The sequence below is a fragment of the Phyllobates terribilis genome, unplaced genomic scaffold (assembly GCF_046119375.1).
Source record: "Phyllobates terribilis strain yellow unplaced genomic scaffold, ASM4611937v1 Scaffold_25__1_contigs__length_18738178, whole genome shotgun sequence".
In the NCBI taxonomy this organism is placed as follows: Eukaryota; Metazoa; Chordata; class Amphibia; order Anura; family Dendrobatidae; genus Phyllobates; species Phyllobates terribilis.
In genome coordinates this window covers 2,458,412-2,485,174 of record NW_027362785.1, presented here as the reverse complement: position 1 = coordinate 2,485,174, position 26,763 = coordinate 2,458,412, and the positions used below count along the sequence as shown (strand labels likewise).

The 26,763-nt window shown below is 39.2% G+C and overlaps 1 protein-coding gene across 13 annotated transcripts in view; it reads left to right on the top strand.

Annotated features, from left to right (window-relative positions):
* SHISA6 (shisa family member 6) overlaps positions 1 to 26,763 on the top strand; it is a 635,156-nt gene that overhangs the window by 593,575 nt on the left and 14,818 nt on the right. For all 13 annotated transcript variants that reach the window (XM_073660256.1, XM_073660257.1, XM_073660254.1 and 10 more), the window contains one exon: positions 17,670 to 17,795. In XM_073660256.1, the coding sequence (XP_073516357.1) occupies positions 17,670 to 17,795 (126 nt within the window). The remainder of the gene's footprint in view (positions 1 to 17,669; positions 17,796 to 26,763) is intronic.

Below are 26,763 nucleotides of genomic sequence, written 5' to 3'. Positions count from 1 at the left end.
GGTTATACCGGCTGTACATATATAATTATATACAGGAGATGCCCAGGTTATACCAGCTGTACATATATAATTATATACAGGAGATGCCCAGGTTATACCAGCTGTACATATATAATTATATACAGGAGATGCCCAGGTTATACCAGCTGTACATATATAATTATATACAGGAGATGCCCAGGTTATACCAGCTGTACATATATAATTATATACAGGAGATGCTCAGGTTATACCAGCTGTACATATATAATTATATACAGGAGATGCCCAGGTTATACCAGCTGTACATATATAATTATATACAGGAGATGCCCAGGTTATACCAGCTGTACATATATAATTATACACAGGAGATGCCCAGGTTATACCGGCTGTACATATTTAATTATACACAGGAGATGCCCAGGTTATACCGGCTGTACATATATAATTATATACAGGAGATGTCCAGGTTATACCAGCTGTACATATATAATTATACACAAGAGATGCCCAGGTTATACCGGCTGTACATATATAATTATATACAGGAGATGCCCAGGTTATACCAGCTGTACATATATAATTATATACAGGAGATACCCAGGTTATACCAGCTGTACATATATAATTATATACAGGAGATGCCCAGGTTATACCAGCTGTACATATATAATTATACACAGGAGATGCCCAGGTTATACCGGCTGTACATATATAATTATATACAGGAGATGCCCAGGTTATACCGGCTGTACATATATAATTATATACAGGAGATGCCCAGGTTATACCAGCTGTACCTATATAATTATATACAGGAGATGCCCAGGTTATACCGGCTGTACATATATAATTATATACAGGAGATGCCCAGGTTATACCAGATGTACATATATAATTATATACAGGAGATGTCCAGGTTATACCGGCTGTACATATATAATTATATATTGGAGATGCCCAGGTTATACCGACTGTACATATATAATTATACACAGGAGATGCCCAGGTTATACCGGCTGTACATATATAATTATACACAGGAGATGCCCAGGTTATACCGGCTGTACATATATAATTATATACAGGAGATGCCCAGGTTATACCAGCTGTACATATATAATTATATACAGGAGATGCCCAGGTTATACCAGCTGTACATATATAATTATATACAGGAGATGCCCAGGTTATACCAGCTGTACATATATAATTATATACAGGAGATGCCCAGGTTATACCAGCTGTACATATATAATTATATACAGGAGATGCCCAGGTTATACCAGCTGTACATATATAATTATATACAGGAGATGCCCAGGTTATACCAGCTGTACATATATAATTATACACAGGAGATGCCCAGGTTATACCGGCTGTACATATATAATTATATACAGGAGATGTCCAGGTTATACCGGCTGTACATATATAATTATATACAGGAGATGTCCAGGTTATACCAGCTGTACATATATAATTATACACAGGAGATGCCCAGGTTATACCAGCTGTACATATATAATTATATACAGGAGATGCCCAGGTTATACCAGCTGTACATATATAATTATATACAGGAGATGCCCAGGTTATACCAGCTGTACATATATAATTATATACAGGAGATGCCCAGGTTATACCGGCTGTACATATATAATTATACACAGGAGATGCCCAGGTTATACTGGCTGTACATATATAATTATACACAGGAGATGCCCAGGTTATACCGGCTGTACATATATAATTATACACAGGAGATGTCCAGGTTATACCGGCTGTACATACATACTTATATACAGGAGATGCCCAGGTTATACCAGCTGTACATATATAATTATACACAGGAGATGCCCAGGTTATACCAGCTGTACATATATAATTATATACAGGAGATGCTCAGGTTATACCAGCTGTACATATATAATTATATACAGGAGATGCCCAGGTTATACCAGCTGTACATATATAATTATATACAGGAGATGCCCAGGTTATACCAGCTGTACATATATAATTATACACAGGAGATGCCCAGGTTATACCGGCTGTACATATTTAATTATACACAGGAGATGCCCAGGTTATACCGGCTGTACATATATAATTATATACAGGAGATGTCCAGGTTATACCAGCTGTACATATATAATTATACACAAGAGATGCCCAGGTTATACCGGCTGTACATATATAATTATATACAGGAGATGCCCAGGTTATACCAGCTGTACATATATAATTATATACAGGAGATACCCAGGTTATACCAGCTGTACATATATAATTATATACAGGAGATGCCCAGGTTATACCAGCTGTACATATATAATTATACACAGGAGATGCCCAGGTTATACCGGCTGTACATATATAATTATATACAGGAGATGCCCAGGTTATACCGGCTGTACATATATAATTATATACAGGAGATGCCCAGGTTATACCAGCTGTACCTATATAATTATACACAGGAGATGCCCAGGTTATACCGGCTGTACATATATAATTATATACAGGAGATGCCCAGGTTATACCGGCTGTACATATATAATTATATACAGGAGATGTCCAGGTTATACCAGCTGTACATATATAATTATATACAGGAGATACCCAGGTTATACCGGCTGTACATATATAATTATATACAGGAGATGCCCAGGTTATACCGGCTGTACATATATAATTATACACAGGAGATGCCCAGGTTATACCGGCTGTACATATATAATTATATACAGGAGATGCCCAGGTTATACCGGCTGTACATATATAATTATATACAGGAGATGTCCAGGTTATACCGGCTGTACATATATAATTATATACAGGATATGCCCAGGTTATACCAGCTGTACATATATAATAATATGCAGGATATACCCAGGTTATACCAGCTGTACATATATAATTATATACAGGAGATGCCCAGGTTATACCAGCTGTACATATATAATTATATGCAGGATATACCCAGGTTATACCACCTGTACATATATAATTATATACAGGAGATGCCCAGGTTATACCAGCTGTACATATATAATTATATACAGGAGATGCCCAGGTTATACCAGCTGTACATATATAATTATATGCAAGATATACCCAGGTTATACCAGCTGTACATATATAATTATATACAGGAGATGCCCATGTTATACCAGCTGTACATATATAATTATATACAGGAGATGTCCAGGTTATACCAGCTGTACATATATAATTATATACAGGAGATGCCCAGGTTATACCAGCTGTAAATATATAATTATGTACAGGAGATGTCCAGGTTATACCAGCTGTACATATATAATTATATACAGGAGATGCCCAGGTTATACCAGCTGTACATATGTAATTATATGCAGGATATACCCAGGTTATACCAGCTGTACATATATCATTATATACAGGAGATTCCCAGGTTATACCAGCTGTACATATATAATTATATACAGGAGATGTCCAGGTTATACCAGCTGTACATATATAATTATATACAGGAGATACCCAGGTTATACTGACAGTACATATATAATTATATACAGGAGATGCCCAGGTTATACCGGCTGTACATATATAATTATATACAGTAGATGCCCAGGTTATACCAGCTGTACATATATAATTATATACAGGAGATACCCAGGTTATACCAGCTGTACATATATAATTATATACAGGAGATGCCCAGGTTATACCAGCTGTACATATATAATGATATACAGGAGATGTCCAGGTTATACCAGCTGTACATATATAATTATACACAAGAGATGCCCAGGTTATACCGGCTGTACATATATAATTATATACAGGAGATGCCCAGGTTATACCAGCTGTACATATATAATTATATACAGGAGATACCCAGGTTATACCAGCTGTACATATATAATTATATACAGGAGATGCCCAGGTTATACCAGCTGTACATATATAATTATACACAGGAGATGCCCAGGTTATACCGGCTGTACATATATAATTATATACAGGAGATGCCCAGGTTATACCGGCTGTACATATATAATTATATACAGGAGATGCCCAGGTTATACCAGCTGTACCTATATAATTATATACAGGAGATGCCCAGGTTATACCGGCTGTACATATATAATTATATACAGGAGATGCCCAGGTTATACCAGATGTACATATATAATTATATACAGGAGATGTCCAGGTTATACCGGCTGTACATATATAATTATATATTGGAGATGCCCAGGTTATACCGACTGTACATATATAATTATACACAGGAGATGCCCAGGTTATACCGGCTGTACATATATAATTATACACAGGAGATGCCCAGGTTATACCGGCTGTACATATATAATTATATACAGGAGATGCCCAGGTTATACCAGCTGTACATATATAATTATATACAGGAGATGCCCAGGTTATACCAGCTGTACATATATAATTATATACAGGAGATGCCCAGGTTATACCAGCTGTACATATATAATTATATACAGGAGATGCCCAGGTTATACCAGCTGTACATATATAATTATATACAGGAGATGCCCAGGTTATACCAGCTGTACATATATAATTATATACAGGAGATGCCCAGGTTATACCAGCTGTACATATATAATTATACACAGGAGATGCCCAGGTTATACCGGCTGTACATATATAATTATATACAGGAGATGTCCAGGTTATACCGGCTGTACATATATAATTATATACAGGAGATGTCCAGGTTATACCAGCTGTACATATATAATTATACACAGGAGATGCCCAGGTTATACCAGCTGTACATATATAATTATATACAGGAGATGCCCAGGTTATACCAGCTGTACATATATAATTATATACAGGAGATGCCCAGGTTATACCGGCTGTACATATATAATTATATACAGGAGATGCCCAGGTTATACCGGCTGTACATATATAATTATACACAGGAGATGCCCAGGTTATACTGGCTGTACATATATAATTATACACAGGAGATGCCCAGGTTATACCGGCTGTACATATATAATTATACACAGGAGATGTCCAGGTTATACCGGCTGTACATACATACTTATATACAGGAGATGCCCAGGTTATACCAGCTGTACATATATAATTATACACAGGAGATGCCCAGGTTATACCAGCTGTACATATATAATTATATACAGGAGATGCTCAGGTTATACCAGCTGTACATATATAATTATATACAGGAGATGCCCAGGTTATACCAGCTGTACATATATAATTATATACAGGAGATGCCCAGGTTATACCAGCTGTACATATATAATTATACACAGGAGATGCCCAGGTTATACCGGCTGTACATATTTAATTATACACAGGAGATGCCCAGGTTATACCGGCTGTACATATATAATTATATACAGGAGATGTCCAGGTTATACCAGCTGTACATATATAATTATACACAAGAGATGCCCAGGTTATACCGGCTGTACATATATAATTATATACAGGAGATGCCCAGGTTATACCAGCTGTACATATATAATTATATACAGGAGATACCCAGGTTATACCAGCTGTACATATATAATTATATACAGGAGATGCCCAGGTTATACCAGCTGTACATATATAATTATACACAGGAGATGCCCAGGTTATACCGGCTGTACATATATAATTATATACAGGAGATGCCCAGGTTATACCGGCTGTACATATATAATTATATACAGGAGATGCCCAGGTTATACCAGCTGTACCTATATAATTATACACAGGAGATGCCCAGGTTATACCGGCTGTACATATATAATTATATACAGGAGATGCCCAGGTTATACCGGCTGTACATATATAATTATATACAGGAGATGTCCAGGTTATACCAGCTGTACATATATAATTATATACAGGAGATACCCAGGTTATACCGGCTGTACATATATAATTATATACAGGAGATGCCCAGGTTATACCGGCTGTACATATATAATTATACACAGGAGATGCCCAGGTTATACCGGCTGTACATATATAATTATATACAGGAGATGCCCAGGTTATACCGGCTGTACATATATAATTATATACAGGAGATGTCCAGGTTATACCGGCTGTACATATATAATTATATACAGGATATGCCCAGGTTATACCAGCTGTACATATATAATAATATGCAGGATATACCCAGGTTATACCAGCTGTACATATATAATTATATACAGGAGATGCCCAGGTTATACCAGCTGTACATATATAATTATATGCAGGATATACCCAGGTTATACCACCTGTACATATATAATTATATACAGGAGATGCCCAGGTTATACCAGCTGTACATATATAATTATATACAGGAGATGCCCTGGTTATACCAGCTGTACATATATAATTATATGCAAGATATACCCAGGTTATACCAGCTGTACATATATAATTATATACAGGAGATGCCCATGTTATACCAGCTGTACATATATAATTATATACAGGAGATGTCCAGGTTATACCAGCTGTACATATATAATTATATACAGGAGATGCCCAGGTTATACCAGCTGTAAATATATAATTATGTACAGGAGATGTCCAGGTTATACCAGCTGTACATATATAATTATATACAGGAGATGCCCAGGTTATACCAGCTGTACATATGTAATTATATGCAGGATATACCCAGGTTATACCAGCTGTACATATATCATTATATACAGGAGATTCCCAGGTTATACCAGCTGTACATATATAATTATATACAGGAGATGTCCAGGTTATACCAGCTGTACATATATAATTATATACAGGAGATACCCAGGTTATACTGACAGTACATATATAATTATATACAGGAGATGCCCAGGTTATACCGGCTGTACATATATAATTATATACAGTAGATGCCCAGGTTATACCAGCTGTACATATATAATTATATACAGGAGATACCCAGGTTATACCAGCTGTACATATATAATTATATACAGGAGATGCCCAGGTTATACCAGCTGTACATATATAATGATATACAGGAGATGTCCAGGTTATACCAGCTGTACATATATAATTATATACAGGAGATGCCCAGGTTATACCAGCTGTACATATGTAATTATATGCAGGATATACCCAGGTTATACCAGCTGTACATATACAATTATATACAGGAGATTCCCAGGTTATACCAGCTGTACATATATAATTATATACAGGAGATGCCCAGGTTATACCAGCTGTACATATATAATTATATACAGGAGATGCCCAGGTTATACCAGCTGTACATATATAATTATATACAGGAGATGCTCAGGTTATACCAGTTGCACATATATAATTATATACAGGAGATGCCCAGGTTATACCGGCTGTACATATATAATTATACACAGGAGATGCCCAGGTTATACCAGCTGTACATATATAATTATACACAGGAGATGCCCAGGTTATACCAGCTGTACATATATAATTATATACAGGAGATGCCCAGGTTATACCAGCTGTACATATATAATTATATACAGGAGATGCCCAGGTTATACCAGCTGTACATATATAATTATACACAGGAGATGCCCAGGTTATACCGGCTGTACATATATAATTATATATAGGAGATGCCCAGGTTATACCGGCTGTACATATGTAATTATATACAGGAGATGTCCAGGTTATACCAGCTGTACATATATAATTATACACAGGAGATGCCCAGGTTATACCAGCTGTACATATATAATTATATACAGGAGATGCCCAGGTTATACCAGCTGTACATATATAATTATATACAGGAGATGCCCAGGTTATACCAGCTGTACATATATAATTATATACAGGAGATGCCCAGGTTATACCGGCTGTACATATATAATTATACACAGGAGATGCCCAGGTTATACCGGCTGTACATATATAATTATACACAGGAGATGCCCAGGTTATACCGGCTGTACATATATAATTATATACAGGAGATGCCCAGGTTATACCAGCTGTACATATATAATTATATACAGGAGATGCCCAGGTTATACCAGCTGTACATATATAATTATATACAGGAGATGCCCAGGTTATACCAGCTGTACATATATAATTATATACAGGAGATGCCCAGGTTATACCAGCTGTACATATATAATTATATACAGGAGAAGCCCAGGTTATACCAGCTGTACATATATAATTATATACAGGAGATGCCCAGGTTATACCAGCTGTACATATATAATTATACACAGGAGATGCCCAGGTTATACCGGCTGTACATATATAATTATATACAGGAGATGTCCAGGTTATACCGGCTGTACATATATAATTATATACAGGAGATGTCCAGGTTATACCAGCTGTACATATATAATTATACACAGGAGATGCCCAGGTTATACCAGCTGTACATATATAATTATATACAGGAGATGCCCAGGTTATACCAGCTGTACATATATAATTATATACAGGAGATGCCCAGGTTATACCAGCTGTACATATATAATTATATACAGGAGATGCCCAGGTTATACCGGCTGTACATATATAATTATACACAGGAGATGCCCAGGTTATACTGGCTGTACATATATAATTATACACAGGAGATGCCCAGGTTATACCGGCTGTACATATATAATTATACACAGGAGATGTCCAGGTTATACCGGCTGTACATACATACTTATATACAGGAGATGCCCAGGTTATACCAGCTGTACATATATAATTATACACAGGAGATGCCCAGGTTATACCAGCTGTACATATATAATTATATACAGGAGATGCTCAGGTTATACCAGCTGTACATATATAATTATATACAGGAGATGCCCAGGTTATACCAGCTGTACATATATAATTATATACAGGAGATGCCCAGGTTATACCAGCTGTACATATATAATTATACACAGGAGATGCCCAGGTTATACCGGCTGTACATATTTAATTATACACAGGAGATGCCCAGGTTATACCGGCTGTACATATATAATTATATACAGGAGATGTCCAGGTTATACCAGCTGTACATATATAATTATACACAAGAGATGCCCAGGTTATACCGGCTGTACATGTATAATTATATACAGGAGATGCCCAGGTTATACCAGCTGTACATATATAATTATATACAGGAGATACCCAGGTTATACCAGCTGTACATATATAATTATATACAGGAGATGCCCAGGTTATACCAGCTGTACATATATAATTATACACAGGAGATGCCCAGGTTATACCGGCTGTACATATATAATTATATACAGGAGATGCCCAGGTTATACCGGCTGTACATATATAATTATATACAGGAGATGCCCAGGTTATACCAGCTGTACCTATATAATTATATACAGGAGATGCCCAGGTTATACCGGCTGTACATATATAATTATATACAGGAGATGCCCAGGTTATACCAGATGTACATATATAATTATATACAGGAGATGTCCAGGTTATACCGGCTGTACATATATAATTATATATTGGAGATGCCCAGGTTATACCGACTGTACATATATAATTATACACAGGAGATGCCCAGGTTATACCGGCTGTACATATATAATTATACACAGGAGATGCCCAGGTTATACCGGCTGTACATATATAATTATATACAGGAGATGCCCAGGTTATACCAGCTGTACATATATAATTATATACAGGAGATGCCCAGGTTATACCAGCTGTACATATATAATTATATACAGGAGATGCCCAGGTTATACCAGCTGTACATATATAATTATATACAGGAGATGCCCAGGTTATACCAGCTGTACATATATAATTATATACAGGAGATGCCCAGGTTATACCAGCTGTACATATATAATTATATACAGGAGATGCCCAGGTTATACCAGCTGTACATATATAATTATACACAGGAGATGCCCAGGTTATACCGGCTGTACATATATAATTATATACAGGAGATGTCCAGGTTATACCGGCTGTACATATATAATTATATACAGGAGATGTCCAGGTTATACCAGCTGTACATATATAATTATACACAGGAGATGCCCAGGTTATACCAGCTGTACATATATAATTATATACAGGAGATGCCCAGGTTATACCAGCTGTACATATATAATTATATACAGGAGATGCCCAGGTTATACCAGCTGTACATATATAATTATATACAGGAGATGCCCAGGTTATACCGGCTGTACATATATAATTATACACAGGAGATGCCCAGGTTATACTGGCTGTACATATATAATTATACACAGGAGATGCCCAGGTTATACCGGCTGTACATATATAATTATACACAGGAGATGTCCAGGTTATACCGGCTGTACATACATACTTATATACAGGAGATGCCCAGGTTATACCAGCTGTACATATATAATTATACACAGGAGATGCCCAGGTTATACCAGCTGTACATATATAATTATATACAGGAGATGCTCAGGTTATACCAGCTGTACATATATAATTATATACAGGAGATGCCCAGGTTATACCAGCTGTACATATATAATTATATACAGGAGATGCCCAGGTTATACCAGCTGTACATATATAATTATACACAGGAGATGCCCAGGTTATACCGGCTGTACATATTTAATTATACACAGGAGATGCCCAGGTTATACCGGCTGTACATATATAATTATATACAGGAGATGTCCAGGTTATACCAGCTGTACATATATAATTATACACAAGAGATGCCCAGGTTATACCGGCTGTACATATATAATTATATACAGGAGATGCCCAGGTTATACCAGCTGTACATATATAATTATATACAGGAGATACCCAGGTTATACCAGCTGTACATATATAATTATATACAGGAGATGCCCAGGTTATACCAGCTGTACATATATAATTATACACAGGAGATGCCCAGGTTATACCGGCTGTACATATATAATTATATACAGGAGATGCCCAGGTTATACCGGCTGTACATATATAATTATATACAGGAGATGCCCAGGTTATACCAGCTGTACCTATATAATTATACACAGGAGATGCCCAGGTTATACCGGCTGTACATATATAATTATATACAGGAGATGCCCAGGTTATACCGGCTGTACATATATAATTATATACAGGAGATGTCCAGGTTATACCAGCTGTACATATATAATTATATACAGGAGATACCCAGGTTATACCGGCTGTACATATATAATTATATACAGGAGATGCCCAGGTTATACCGGCTGTACATATATAATTATACACAGGAGATGCCCAGGTTATACCGGCTGTACATATATAATTATATACAGGAGATGCCCAGGTTATACCGGCTGTACATATATAATTATATACAGGAGATGTCCAGGTTATACCGGCTGTACATATATAATTATATACAGGATATGCCCAGGTTATACCAGCTGTACATATATAATAATATGCAGGATATACCCAGGTTATACCAGCTGTACATATATAATTATATACAGGAGATGCCCAGGTTATACCAGCTGTACATATATAATTATATGCAGGATATACCCAGGTTATACCACCTGTACATATATAATTATATACAGGAGATGCCCAGGTTATACCAGCTGTACATATATAATTATATACAGGAGATGCCCAGGTTATACCAGCTGTACATATGTAATTATATGCAGGATATACCCAGGTTATACCAGCTGTACATATATCATTATATACAGGAGATTCCCAGGTTATACCAGCTGTACATATATAATTATATACAGGAGATGTCCAGGTTATACCAGCTGTACATATATAATTATATACAGGAGATACCCAGGTTATACTGACAGTACATATATAATTATATACAGGAGATGCCCAGGTTATACCGGCTGTACATATATAATTATATACAGTAGATGCCCAGGTTATACCAGCTGTACATATATAATTATATACAGGAGATACCCAGGTTATACCAGCTGTACATATATAATTATATACAGGAGATGCCCAGGTTATACCAGCTGTACATATATAATGATATACAGGAGATGTCCAGGTTATACCAGCTGTACATATATAATTATATACAGGAGATGCCCAGGTTATACCAGCTGTACATATGTAATTATATGCAGGATATACCCAGGTTATACCAGCTGTACATATACAATTATATACAGGAGATTCCCAGGTTATACCAGCTGTACATATATAATTATATACAGGAGATGCCCAGGTTATACCAGCTGTACATATATAATTATATACAGGAGATGCCCAGGTTATACCAGCTGTACATATATAATTATATACAGGAGATGCTCAGGTTATACCGGTTGCACATATATAATTATATACAGGAGATGCCCAGGTTATACCGGCTGTACATATATAATTATACACAGGAGATGCCCAGGTTATACCAGCTGTACATATATAATTATACACAGGAGATGCCCAGGTTATACCAGCTGTACATATATAATTATATACAGGAGATGCCCAGGTTATACCAGCTGTACATATATAATTATATACAGGAGATGCCCAGGTTATACCAGCTGTACATATATAATTATACACAGGAGATGCCCAGGTTATACCGGCTGTACATATATAATTATATATAGGAGATGCCCAGGTTATACCGGCTGTACATATGTAATTATATACAGGAGATGTCCAGGTTATACCAGCTGTACATATATAATTATACACAGGAGATGCCCAGGTTATACCAGCTGTACATATATAATTATATACAGGAGATGCCCAGGTTATACCAGCTGTACATATATAATTATATACAGGAGATGCCCAGGTTATACCAGCTGTACATATATAATTATATACAGGAGATGCCCAGGTTATACCGGCTGTACATATATAATTATACACAGGAGATGCCCAGGTTATACCGGCTGTACATATATAATTATATACAGGAGATGACCAGGTTAAACCGGCTGTACATATATAATTATATACAGAAGATGTCCAGGTTATACCATCTGTACATATATAATTATACACAGGAGATGCCCAGGTTATACCAGCTGTACATATATAATTATACACAGGAGGTGCCCAGGTTATACCAGCTGTACATATATAATTATATACAGGAGATGCCCAGGTTATACCGGCTGTACATATATAATTATATACAGGAGATGCCCAGGTTATACCAGCTGTACATATATAATTATACACATTAGATGCCCAGGTTATACCAACTGTACATATATAGTTATATAAAGGACACGCCCAGGTTATACCAGCTGTACATATATAATTATATACAGGAGATGCCCAGGTTATACCAGCTGTACATATATAATTATATACAGGAGATGCCCAGGTTATACCGGCTGTACATATATAATTATACACAGGAGATGTCCAGGTTATACCAGCTGTACATATATAATTATATACAGGAGATGCCCAGGTTATACCAGCTGTACATATATAATTATATGCAGGATATACCCAGGTTATACCAGCTGTGCATATATAATTATATACAGGAGATGCCCAGGTTATACCAGCTGTACATATATAATTATATGCAGGATATACCCAGGTTATACCAGCTGTACATATATAATTATATACAGGAGATGCCCAGGTTATACCAGCTGTACATATATAATTATATACAGGAGATGCCCAGGTTATACCAGCTGTACATATATAATTATATGCAGGATATACCCAGGTTATACCAGCTGTACATATATAATTATATACAGGAGATGCCCAGGTTATACCAGCTGTACATATATAATTATATACAGGAGATGTCCAGGTTATACCAGCTGTACGTATATAATTATATACAGGAGATGCCCAGGTTATACCAGCTGTACATATATAATTATATACAGGAGATGTCCAGGTTATACCAGCTGTACATATATAATTATGTACAGGAGATGCCCAGGTTATACCAGCTGTACATATGTAATTATATGCAGGATATACCCAGGTTATACCAGCTGTACATATATAAATATATACAGGAGATGTCCAGGTTATACCAGCTGTACATATATAATTATATACAGGAGATGTCCAGGTTATACCAGCTGTACATATATAATTATATACAGGAGATACCCAGGTTATACTGACAGTACATATATAATTATATACAGGAGATGCCCAGGTTATACCGGCTGTACATATATAATTATATACAGGAGATGCCCAGGTTATACCAGCTGTACATATATAATTATATACAGGAGATACCCAGGTTATACCAGCTGTACATATATAATTATATACAGGAAATACCCAGGTTATACCAGCTGTACATATATAATTATATACAGGAGATACCCAGGTTATACCAGCTGTACATATATAATTATATACAGGAGATGTCCAGGTTATACCAGCTGTACATATATAATTATATACAGGAGATGCCCAGGTTATACCAGCTGTACATCCATAATTATATACAGGAGATGCCCAGGTTATACCAGCTGTCCATATATAATTATATACAGGAGATGCCCAGGTTATACCAGCTGTACATATATAATTATATACAGGAGATACCCAGGTTATACCAGCTGTACATATATAATTATATACAGGAGATGTCCAGGTTATACCCGCTGTACATATATAATTATACACAGGAGATGTCCAGGTTATACCGGCTGTACATGTATAATTATATACCGGAGATGCCCAGGTTATACCAGCTGTACATATATAATTATATACAGGAGATGCCCAGGTTATACCAGCTGTACATATATAATTATACACAGGAGATTCCCAGGTTATACCAGCTGTACATATATAATTATATACAGGAGATGCCCAGGTTATACCGGCTGTACATATATAATTATACACAGGAGATGTCCAGGTTATACCGGCTGTACATATATAATTATATACAGGAGATGCCCAGGTTATACCAGCTGTACATATATAATTATACACAGGAGATGCCCAGGTTATACCAGCTGTACATATATAATTATATACAGGAGATGCCCAGGTTATACCGGCTGTACATATATAATTATACACAGGAGATATCCAGGTTATACCGGCTGTACATGTATAATTATATACCGGAGATGCCCAGGTTATACCGGCTGTACATATATAATTATATACAGGAGATGCCCAGGTTATACCAGCTGTACATATATAATTATACACAGGAGATGCCCAGGTTATACCAGCTGTACATATATAATTATATACAGGAGATGCCCAGGTTATACCGGCTGTACATATATAATTATACACAGGAGATGCCCAGGTTTTACCAGCTGTACATATATAATTATATACAGGAGATGCCCAGGTTATACCGGCTGTACATATATAATTATACGCAGGAGATGTCCAGGTTATAGCGGCTGTACATGTATAATTATATACCGGAGATGCCTAGGTTATACCGGCTGTACATATATAATTATATACAGGAGATGCCCAGGTTATACCAGCTGTACATATATAATTATATACAGGAGATGTCCAGGTTATACCGGCTGTACATATATAATTATATACAGGAGATGCCCAGGTTATACCAGCTGTACATATATAATTATATACAGGAGATGCCCAGGTTATATCGGCTGTACATATATAATTATACACAGGAGATGCCCAGGTTATACCAGCTGTACATATATAATTATATACAGGAGATGTCCAGGTTATACTGGCTGTACATGTATAATTATATACCGGGATGCCCAGGTTATACCGGCTGTACATATATAATTATATACAGGAGATGCCCAGGTTATACCAGCTGTACATATATAATTATATACAGGAGATGCCCAGGTTATACCAGCTGTACATATATAATTATATACAGGAGATGTCCAGGTTATACCAGCTGTACATATATAATTATATACAGGAGATGCCCAGGTTATACTGGCTGTACATATATAATTATATACAGGAGATGCCCAGGTTATACCAGCTGTACATATATAATTATATACAGGAGATGCCCAGGTTATACCGGCTGTACATATATAATTATACGCCGGAGATGTCCAGGTTATACTGGCTGTACATGTATAATTATATACCGGGATGCCCAGGTTATACCGGCTGTACATATATAATTATATACAGGAGATGCCCAGGTTATACCAGCTGTACATATATAATTATATACAGGAGATGCCCAGGTTATACCAGCTGTACATATATAATTATATACAGGAGATGTCCAGGTTATACCAGCTGTACATATATAATTATATACAGGAGATGCCCAGGTTATACTGGCTGTACATGTATAATTATATACCGGGATGCCCAGGTTATACCGGCTGTACATATATAATTATATACAGGAGATGTCCAGGTTATACCAGCTGTACATATATAATTATATACAGGAGATGCCCAGGTTATACCAGCTGTACATATATAATTATATACAGGAGATGTCCAGGTTATACAAGCTGTACATATATAATTATATACAGGAGATGCCCAGGTTATATCAGCTGTACATATATAATTATATACAGGAGATGTCCAGGTTATACCAGCTGTACATATATAATTATATACAGGAGATGCCCAGGTTATACCAGCTGTATATATATAATTATATACAGGAGATGTCCAGGTTATACCAGCTGTACATATATAATTATATACAGGAGATGCCCAGGTTATATCAGCTGTACATATATAATTATATACAGGAGATGCCCAGGTTATATCAGCTGTACATATATAATTATATACAGGAGATGCCCAGGTTATACCAGCTGTACATATATAATTATATACAGGAGATGCCCAGGTTATACCAGCTGTACATATATAATTATATACAGGAGATGTCCAGGTTATACAAGCTGTACATATATAATTATATACAGGAGATGCCCAGGTTATATCAGCTGTACATATATAATTATATACAGGAGATGTCCAGGTTATACCAGCTGTACATATATAATTATATACAGGAGATGCCCAGGTTATACCAGCTGTATATATATAATTATATACAGGAGATGTCCAGGTTATACCAGCTGTACATATATAATTATATACAGGAGATGCCCAGGTTATATCAGCTGTACATATATAATTATATACAGGAGATGCCCAGGTTATATCAGCTGTACATATATAATTATATACAGGAGATGCCCAGGTTATACCAGCTGTACATATATAATTATATACAGGAGATGCCCAGGTTATATCAGCTGTACATATATAATTATATACAGGAGATGCCCAGGTTATACCAGCTGTACATATATAATTATATACAGGAGATGTCCAGGTTATACCAGCTGTACATATATAATTATATACAGGAGATGCCCAGGTTATACCAGCTGTATATATATAATTATATACAGGAGATGTCCAGGTTATACCAGCTGTACATATATAATTATATACAGGAGATGCCCAGGTTATATCAGCTGTACATATATAATTATATACAGGAGATGCCCAGGTTATATCAGCTGTACATATATAATTATATACAGGAGATGCCCAGGTTATACCAGCTGTACATATATAATTATATACAGGAGATGCCCAGGTTATACCAGCTGTACATATATAATTATATACAGGAGATGTCCAGGTTATACCAGCTGTACATATATAATTATATACAGAAGTGCTTGGTCTTATAACCCACATTTCTTTTGTCTTAACAGAAAAACCACGTGTGAACAACATCCTGACCTCTGCGACTGAGCCGTATGACCTGTCCTTCTCCAGATCCTTTCAGAACCTCTCCCACCTCCCCCCGTCCTACGAGTCGGCCGTCAAGACCAATCCAAGTAAATATTCCTCTGTGAAGAAATTGAGTAGGTGTCGTTCATTTCATTTCATGTTCATTGCCTCGGATAGGTACTCAATACAAATGTCCGGTCTACAATGTGCGCTAACGTGTTTCATGCACATCGTGGTTTTGTGTCTCTGTTATCTGTATAAAAACCCTGTGAAATGATGATGTAGGTTACCCGGAACTCTTCATCTCCATCGCCTCTACCACCATATCCCAACTAAGGATGATGTTGTAGGTTATCCAGAACTCTTCATGTCCAACGTTAATACCACCACCCAACTAAGGATGATGTTGTAGGTTATCCAGAACCCTTCATGTCCAACATTAATACCACCACCCAACTAAGGATGATGTTGTAGGTTATCCAAAACTCTTCATGTCCAACGTTAATACCACCACCCAACTAAGGATGATGTTGTAGGTTATCCAGCACTCTTCATGTCCAAGGTTAATACCACCACCCAACTAAGGATGATGTCGTAGGTTATCCAGAACTCTTCATGTCCAACGTTAATACCACCACCCAACTAAGGATGGTGGTGTAGGTTATCCAGAACTCTTTATGTCCAACGTTAATACCACCACGCAACTAAGGATGATGGTGTAGGTTATCCAGAACTCTTTATGTCCAACGTTAATACCACCACGCAACTAAGGATGATGGTGTAGGTTATCCAGAACTCTTCATGTCCAACGTTAATACCACCACCCAACTAAGGATGATGTTATAGGTTATCCAGAACTCTTCATGTCCAACGTTAATACCACCACCCAACTAAGGATGATGGTGTAGGTTATCCAGAACTCTTCATGTCCAACGTTAATACCACCACCCAACTAAGGATGATGGTGTAGGTTATCCAGAACTCTTCATGTCCAACGTTAATACCACCACCCAACTAAGGATGATGGTGTAGGTTATCTGGAACTTTTCAGCTCCACCGCTACTACTACCACCACCACAACCCAAATAATGATAGTTTATGGTTTCTTAATCTCTTCTTCCCCAGCATCACTGCCACCACCAGCGTCACCCAACTAACCATGATGGTGGAGGTTATCTGGAACTTTTTATTTACACCATCACTACCACAATAACCCAACTAAGGATGACAGTTTAGGGTTTCTAGAACTCTTAATCACCACCACCACTACTATAACCATCGCCCAACTAAGGATGATAGTATAGGTTATCAAGAACTCTTCATTACCACCATTTCTACTAATACCACCCAACTAAGGAAAACAGTATAGGTTATCAATACCACCACTACCATCACTCTACTAAGGATGATGGTGTAGGTTACCTGGAACTCTTCATCACCAACTTCACTACTACCTAACTAAGGATGCCAGTGTAGGTTATCTGGAACTTTTCATCACCACCACCACCACCATCATCATTACTACCAGCACCACCCAACTATAGATGATGGTGTACGTTATTCGAAACTCTTCATCTCCATCACCAGTATTAGCACCACCACCAAACTAATACCCACAGTAGCTAGCCACCAAAGCCGGCTCTTCCCTAAAACATCAGTAACCTTCCTGTATCAAATATTCATGGGGCACTAGAACAACCTCCCCTTCCCAAATGGCCGTCTTCAGGTTGCACTCAACTTTAGAAATCCCCACCCTTTTTAATCCCATGCCAAAGAAGATCCTACTTAAGACCACCAAGACTATTTGCTGTAAACCAAAATAAAGCTTCTGAGCTTCGAGGTAGCAATATCAAACATTATAGACATGTGGAATTCCTATACTTGCCATCCTTTTCTCCAAGTATAACCCTTTTTTTAAGCCACATCCCCACACCTCTATATGCTTTCATCTGTGAGCTCATTTTTAAGAAAAACATTGCCACAGCCTCCAGTCGAAAAATAAAGTGTGAAGATCGAAGATAAAGGAAAAATGCTTATAGGCACAACACTACAATCAGGCGCATAATTATATGGGATGCAAAGGTTGCAGTCACACTCATTTCCTTGAGCCCAGGGTGGCTAAAAAAAAATCTCTGACCCATATGAGAAGTCCAAAGCTAGTAAAGGTATGTGATAGTTGGGGGCCTTGTAACAGAATTTGTATTGCTGCCCAGGAGCTTACGCCATCAACTTCGACCATACTAACATCAAGTCCTGCCACCGACTACAACCGTACTATCAACAATTTACACCAAGATTACCACCAAATTACTCCACTGACTATGACCATACTACCACCAAGTTACACCACTGACTACGCGATACCACCACCAAGTTACACCACTGACTACACGATACCACCACCAAGTTACACCACTGACGACGCAATACCACCACCAAGTTACACCAGTGACGACGCAATACCACCACCAACTTACACCACTGACTACGCAATACCACCACCAAGTTACACCACTGACGACGCAATACCACCACCAAGTTACACCACTGACGACGCAATACCACCACCAACTTACACCACTGACTACGCAATACCACCACCAAGTTACACCACTGACTACAACCAAGGTACATCACTGACTATGACCATACAACCATCAAGTTACACCATTGACTACGACAATACTACCGCCAAGTTGCGTCACATTTTCAACCCAAAGATCACAGATGAAAGCTGACTCCTCTACCGCTCGTTTCACATAGAACGGTGACACCGCCGGACGCACCTTCCTCCCTTCCTCTGTCATCCTTGCCCATTTTTGTATCGTGAAAAACAGGCAAGAATGACACCAGAGGGGAAATGGACAAACAACTCTTCAGTCCGGTCACTTTACGCATTGACCCTTTTGAAAGCCCCTGATGGGGCAGTAGACACAAACACGGAGCACGGGAAGAAGGGGAGGCACGGGAAGAAGGGGAGGCACAGGAAGAAGGGGAGGCACGGGAAAAACGGGAGGCACGGGAAGAAGCGGAGGCACGGGAAGAACGGGAGGCACGGGAAGAAGGGGAGGCACGGGAAGAACGGGAGGCACAGGAAGAAGGGGAGGCACGGGAAAAACGGGAGGCACGGGAAGAAGCGGAGGCACGGGAAGAACGGGAGGCACGGGAAGAAGGGGAGGCACGGGAAGAACGGAGGCACAGGAAGAACGGGAGACACGGGAAGAAGCGGAGGCACGGGAAGAACGGGAGGCACGGGAAGAAGGGGAGGCACGGGAAAAACGGGAGGCACGGGAAGAAGCGGAGGCACGGGAAGAACGGGAGGCACGGGAAGAAGGGGAGGCACGGGAAGAACGGAGGCACAGGAAGAACGGGAGACACGGGAAGAAGCGGAGTCACGGGAAGAACGGGAGGCACGGGAAGAATGGGAGGCACGGGAAGAACGGGAGACACAGGAAGAAGGGGAGGCATGGGAAGAACGGAGGCACGGGAAGAACGGGAGGCACGGGAAGAAGCGGAGGCATGGGAAGAACGGGAGGCACGGGAAGAAAGGGAGGCCTAGTTCTGCCAGAAGAATGCAAATTAATATTCCTCACTTCCTAAAACAAATTCCTGGATTTGCAGATTTACTCCTTTTTTTTAGATTAATTGCTTTTCACTGTCACTTCAGAGTTTTTACAGTGCCCCCCTTCTCCTCCTCCATCCGCCAGCAGACGAGAAGCCATAATTTACCGAGCAACCGGTTTAGCAAAGAAACAAATTGCTCATTTTGTGGTAACACACCCAATCTGCGGAGAACACAGGACTGTTGTGGAAGAGCAGAATTCATCAATGTCAGCTCCGGAGGCTGAAGGCCTCCTCTGCATATATATCAATGGATGGAGCAGACCACTCCATTTCCATATCGGATATTAAGCCTGGCATTATAGAAGGGGGTCGGATAGACCGCTGGACTCAATCGGGAAGGATTTCCTAAATATTCCGGATGATTTCTTCTGCAAATAAAAAAATATATATTTTTCTCGGAAAGACAAAAAACGGAAATTTATAACCCGTTCCCGGAGATTTGGTGAATATTTATTAACATTTTATCTCCGACGATGGGCGAGAACATAAATCACTCGGTGGCAGATCCGGGGGGACGTCAAAGAAGCGGCAAGCCCGAGGTTAACACAACAGGCTTTCAATTAAAGGGCCCGTCCCAGGCAGACATGTTTTCTTCACGATGTCCATCCACGGAAGCGAAAAGTAAAGATGTTATTTATGGGAAACGGGACTAAAATTTGCAGATATTATGAATATAATTGCATCAGAGTGGGGGGAACCAGGGGTCGGGACTTAAAAAAGGGGATAAGTGCGTTAAAGGGTTATTCACATATTGCTGATCACTGGGTTCTTACCGGTGGGACTGCCAGAGACGGACCAGAGCTGTTCTTGGCTACTACTTGGGATAAACTCTAAAACTACATCAGATTTTCACAAAAGTCCTAAAGGTAGGTAAAAAAACTAATAATGGAGCCAACAAAATATTAGATGTCTTTTTTTATTGAGAAAAATGATACCATGATGTCAGTGAGTGGCAAAAGTATGTGACCCTTTAGGATTAGTGGGATGATAATCAGGTGTGAGTGGGCGACCTGTTTAATTTAAAGAACAGGGATCTATCAAAGTCTGATCTTCATAACAATGTAAGTGTTTCATGGCATAAACAAAGGAGATTTTTGAGGACCTCAGAAGAGTTGTTGATGCTCCTCAGGCTGGAAGAAAAAGTTACAAAACCATGTCTGAAAAGTTTGGATTCCATAAATACACCGTCAGACAGATGATGCACAAATAGAGGAATTTCAAGATCATTATTACCCTCCCAAGGCGTGGTAGATCTGCAAAGATTACTCCAAGAGTAAAGCAGGTCTGTGAGGTCACAAAGGGACCCAAGGTAACCTCCAAGCAACTAAAGGCCTCTTTCACATTAGCTAATAGAAATGTTTATGGGTTCATCATCAGGAGGACACTCCGAAAAGTTTTTTGTTTACATGAGAAAGAAAAACAATATAAAACCTCCTACCATCCATGACACATGGTGGCAGTAGAATTTGGTCTGTTTTTCTGCTCAGAGATCATGACAACTGCTATCATTGATGGAACAATGAATTCTGCACACTGTATCTCCCAGCACTGAATATGGGTTGTAGGCCCAGAATCTACTTTTACCAGGTATCAGCTGCTCCCACCTTCCTCCACAGGTGACCTCAGATGGGGGCCAGTAAATAGGATGTTGGTCAGGAACCAAAAATTATAACATCCCCGATCTTAAGGATATCTGACCCCCTAGTGGTCCCAGGCGGGAGATATTAACACCAGATTTCCTGTCACAATTTTAGCTTTCTATACATATGAGACATGGCATATACAACTTTATCCATCTAATAGATATTAACTCTGGGCTAATGCACAGGACGCACAGCAATACAAGTGAAGGTGTTGTGTTTGGAATTGCGTCACAATGCCGCAAATATGTCTCCTATATTTCTATAACCTACACCAGTCACAAAAATAAGCGGCTCTGCTACCTCAGAGATGTTGCTTTGAAGGTAGGAAAAGCCTAATTATACAAGGACAGAAAAGTGTCACCATACCAGCTGGTTGTTTCATATTCCTACTGACCACTGTTGGTTGGATTACAAACCATCTGCTCAGCGGGAGGTTGTTGAGCAAATGGGAGGAAGAGAGTGTGAGCTCTTCTTTCCATGCCCTTGTTTCAGAATTCATAGCAAAACCTTGCTCCTATGGTTGATATGAGGGTGACACTTTCCCTTTCAAGAGATGGCTTAAGAGACTGGTCTGCCTATCATCTTCTAAGGCCATCTCCCCTGTATCCTTCTGGCGTGACCAACCATCAGCATTGCTATGCTCGCTACCCTTCTTATGCCGAATGGTAAAATCTTACTGCTATAAAGCTTAGCTCCACCAACGTAATTTACCATTGTCGTCGGCCACACGGTGCAGCCAGCTGAGAGGGTTCTGGTCGGTCAATATGGTGAAGGTTCTTCTGTACAAGTAGGTATGCAGCTTCCAAAGGGCCCACACTATGGCATGACACTCCTTCTCCATAGTATAGCGAAGGAGATTGTAAAAAGTTGGAGGGCCAATCTAATCATTCTTGAAGAGTGGCGCAGCAAGAGGACCTACCCCGGAAAACAATGCTTATAGGTGAAGAATGTGGCAATAAGTGACGCCAAGTGATGGAGACAAAAGGGGTTTAAAAAGAGGGTGGATTTCGAGGGAAAGCAATGTGCCAATAGAAGGCTTCGGTGCACCTGAATAAGCATGGCGGAGGTAGAGGACCTGGAGGGCCGGAAGCGACTTCACTGGTGACGTGTGAAGGTCCTGAACCATCATTGTCACGTGAATGGCGTGCGTTCCAACAGAGCAGGATATGCGTTCCACAGATGCAGGAAAGGCTGGAAAAAAAGGACACATGATGGTGAAGGTGGTATAAAGTATGTCCAGATGGAGAACAGCAGGAGGATGGGGATCACAAACGGGAACAAGGACTTAAGATTGATTCTATGGGAGAAGGAAAGCATCATTAGAAGTAAATAACATACAGAACGAATGGTGACAATTATGAATTGAAATTGAGCTATGGGAATGGACTTGATCATATATGTAGGATGAAGGCTATTATGGTTATGGTCAGTGGGTTTTACATAGAGATCAGATGTTAGGTTGCCGTATTCATCCTTGAGTCCATTCCCATAGCTCAATTTCAACGAGTCAGACGTATTGTCAGCTATCAAAGATTACACGAGATGCAAAACTAATTTTCAGAGAGAGGATATCCATCCGGCGTCCTAGGGCAGACGTAACAATCCTCTCGCTCTGCTTGATCCTCTACACTTAACTTTATTCCATTTGTCCATACTTATTACCCTTTTGTTTATACCTTGCATAAAAAAATTCGCTAACACTGGAACATTCTTAAAAAAGCCTATCCCTCGGTTCCAGAATTCAACCAACCATTCTTACCGTGTTGGGACCATCTTGTCCATGCCGATATCGGCTCGGTTCGCATATCCCCCACGACAGAGATTTTTGTCTACGCCCAAAACTGGTATTTTCCCCTGCCTCCAATGCCACCAATTCAGTAATGTGCTTCGTGGTAATCTCATACATCACTCCTTTTCTAGCAAAAAATACATTGCAAAAGATTACTATACTTGTGAGTCTACGTATTTTGTCTATTTAATTAAGTGCCCTTGCGGTTTCATTTACATTGGCGAAACAACCCAACCTATAAAGTTTCGCATCTCAAAACATAAGTCTACAATCTGCTGTATAAACCTTCTATTATCACTACCACATCATTTTATTTCAGTTGGCCATCATGTTTTCCAGCTTAAATTCCAGCTAATAGAACATGTCCCTCCCCCCAGACGTGGAGGTAAGCATATACGTTGTAGGGGTGCTACTCACTTGGGTGCTTCAGGAGGCAAAAGAGGAAGCATTTCCAAGTCGGTTTATTGCTCCATAAACCGTTCAGAAGCAAAACGGAAAATAAACAGTCTTCAGTGCAGGCAAAACAAAGAAAACAGTTCTTTAGACAAAGTCTCAGGTTAGCCAGTCCTGTGGTCATTCCATCTTGTCGGGGGCAACCAGAATCGGTTGCTTACACGGAGCCCCTTTCATTTCTTGAAAGGCCGTCTCCGCCTCTCTAGTTCATTTGACCATTGCTGATTTCGTCCCCTTAAGGAGGTCAGTCAGGAGTGCGGACCTCATGGCAAAATTTGGGATGAACCTCCTAGAGTATCCCATGATTCCTAGAAAGGCTCTAACTTGCAGTCTCGGTAAGTTTTGGATTGCCTCCAGTTTACTGATTTGGGGTTTGATCTCGCCTCAACCTACTACATAACCCAGGTATTTGGCCTCTTCTTTCCTCATGGCACTTTTTTTTTTTGATTTATTGAAAACCTCGCCTTCTTAAGAGCATCAAAGACTGCCTGGACCTTTTCCAGATGACTTCCCCAGTCCGGGCTGAAGATTATAATAACGTCCAGGTATGCCGCAGCGTACTTCTTATTGGGTGCGAGGATTCGGTCCATGGCTCTCTGGAAGGTGGCTGGGGCTCCCTGCAGTCCAAACGGCATCCGGACATATTGGAAGCATCCGTTGGGCGTAGAAAAAGCAGTCTTCTCCTTGGTTTCCTGTGATATGGAGATTTTCCAATATCCCTTTGTTAAATCCAAGGTGGTTATGTACTTGGCCAGCCCAAGTCTCTCGATCAGCTCATTGACACACGGCATCGGATATGTGTCGAATGTGGAAATGTGGAAACTTCCTATAATCGTTGCAGAATCTCCATTCGCCATTGGGTTTTGGAACCAGGACAATCGGGCATTTTGGATTCCTCAATGGCTCCGAGTTTCATATACAACTCACTTCCTTGGAGATCAACTCTCGTCGGGCCTCAGGAATTCGATAGGGCTTCAAGTTCACCCGCACATGTGGTTCCATCAGAACTTCGTGTTCTATGATCTTTGTACACCCAGGCAATTCCGAGAACAGGTCACTGCTATTTTCGAGCCTTTGACAGCGTCTCCACTATTGCGACTCCTCCAAACTTGGCTTCTGGCTTGATCAGCCAATATGGAGTTTCAACAGGCTCTCTCTCTTGCCATGGCTTGAAGAGATAAGCGTGGTAGATCTGGTACGGTGTATGTCTTCCTGGATGATAAATCTTAGAATTCATTTCACCAAGCTTTTCCACCACCTCATCAGGCCCTTACCACTTGGTCAAGAAATTACTTTCCACAGTAGGAATTAGTACGAGGACTCGGTCTCCAGGATTGAACTGTCTCACTCTGGCTGAGCGGCTGTAGACCCTAGCTTGAGCCTCTTGTGCTTGGACGAGATGTCCTTTTCCGATGGGCATCTCCTTCGCAATCCTCTCCTGCATCTGTGCGACGAGCTCAATGACGCTTCCCTTATCAACTTTCTCATAAAGGGTGTTCCTTGGTCGGTCAGGATCTCCCTTGGTAATCCTGTCCAGGAAAAAATGTGGACCAATTTGCGAGCTAT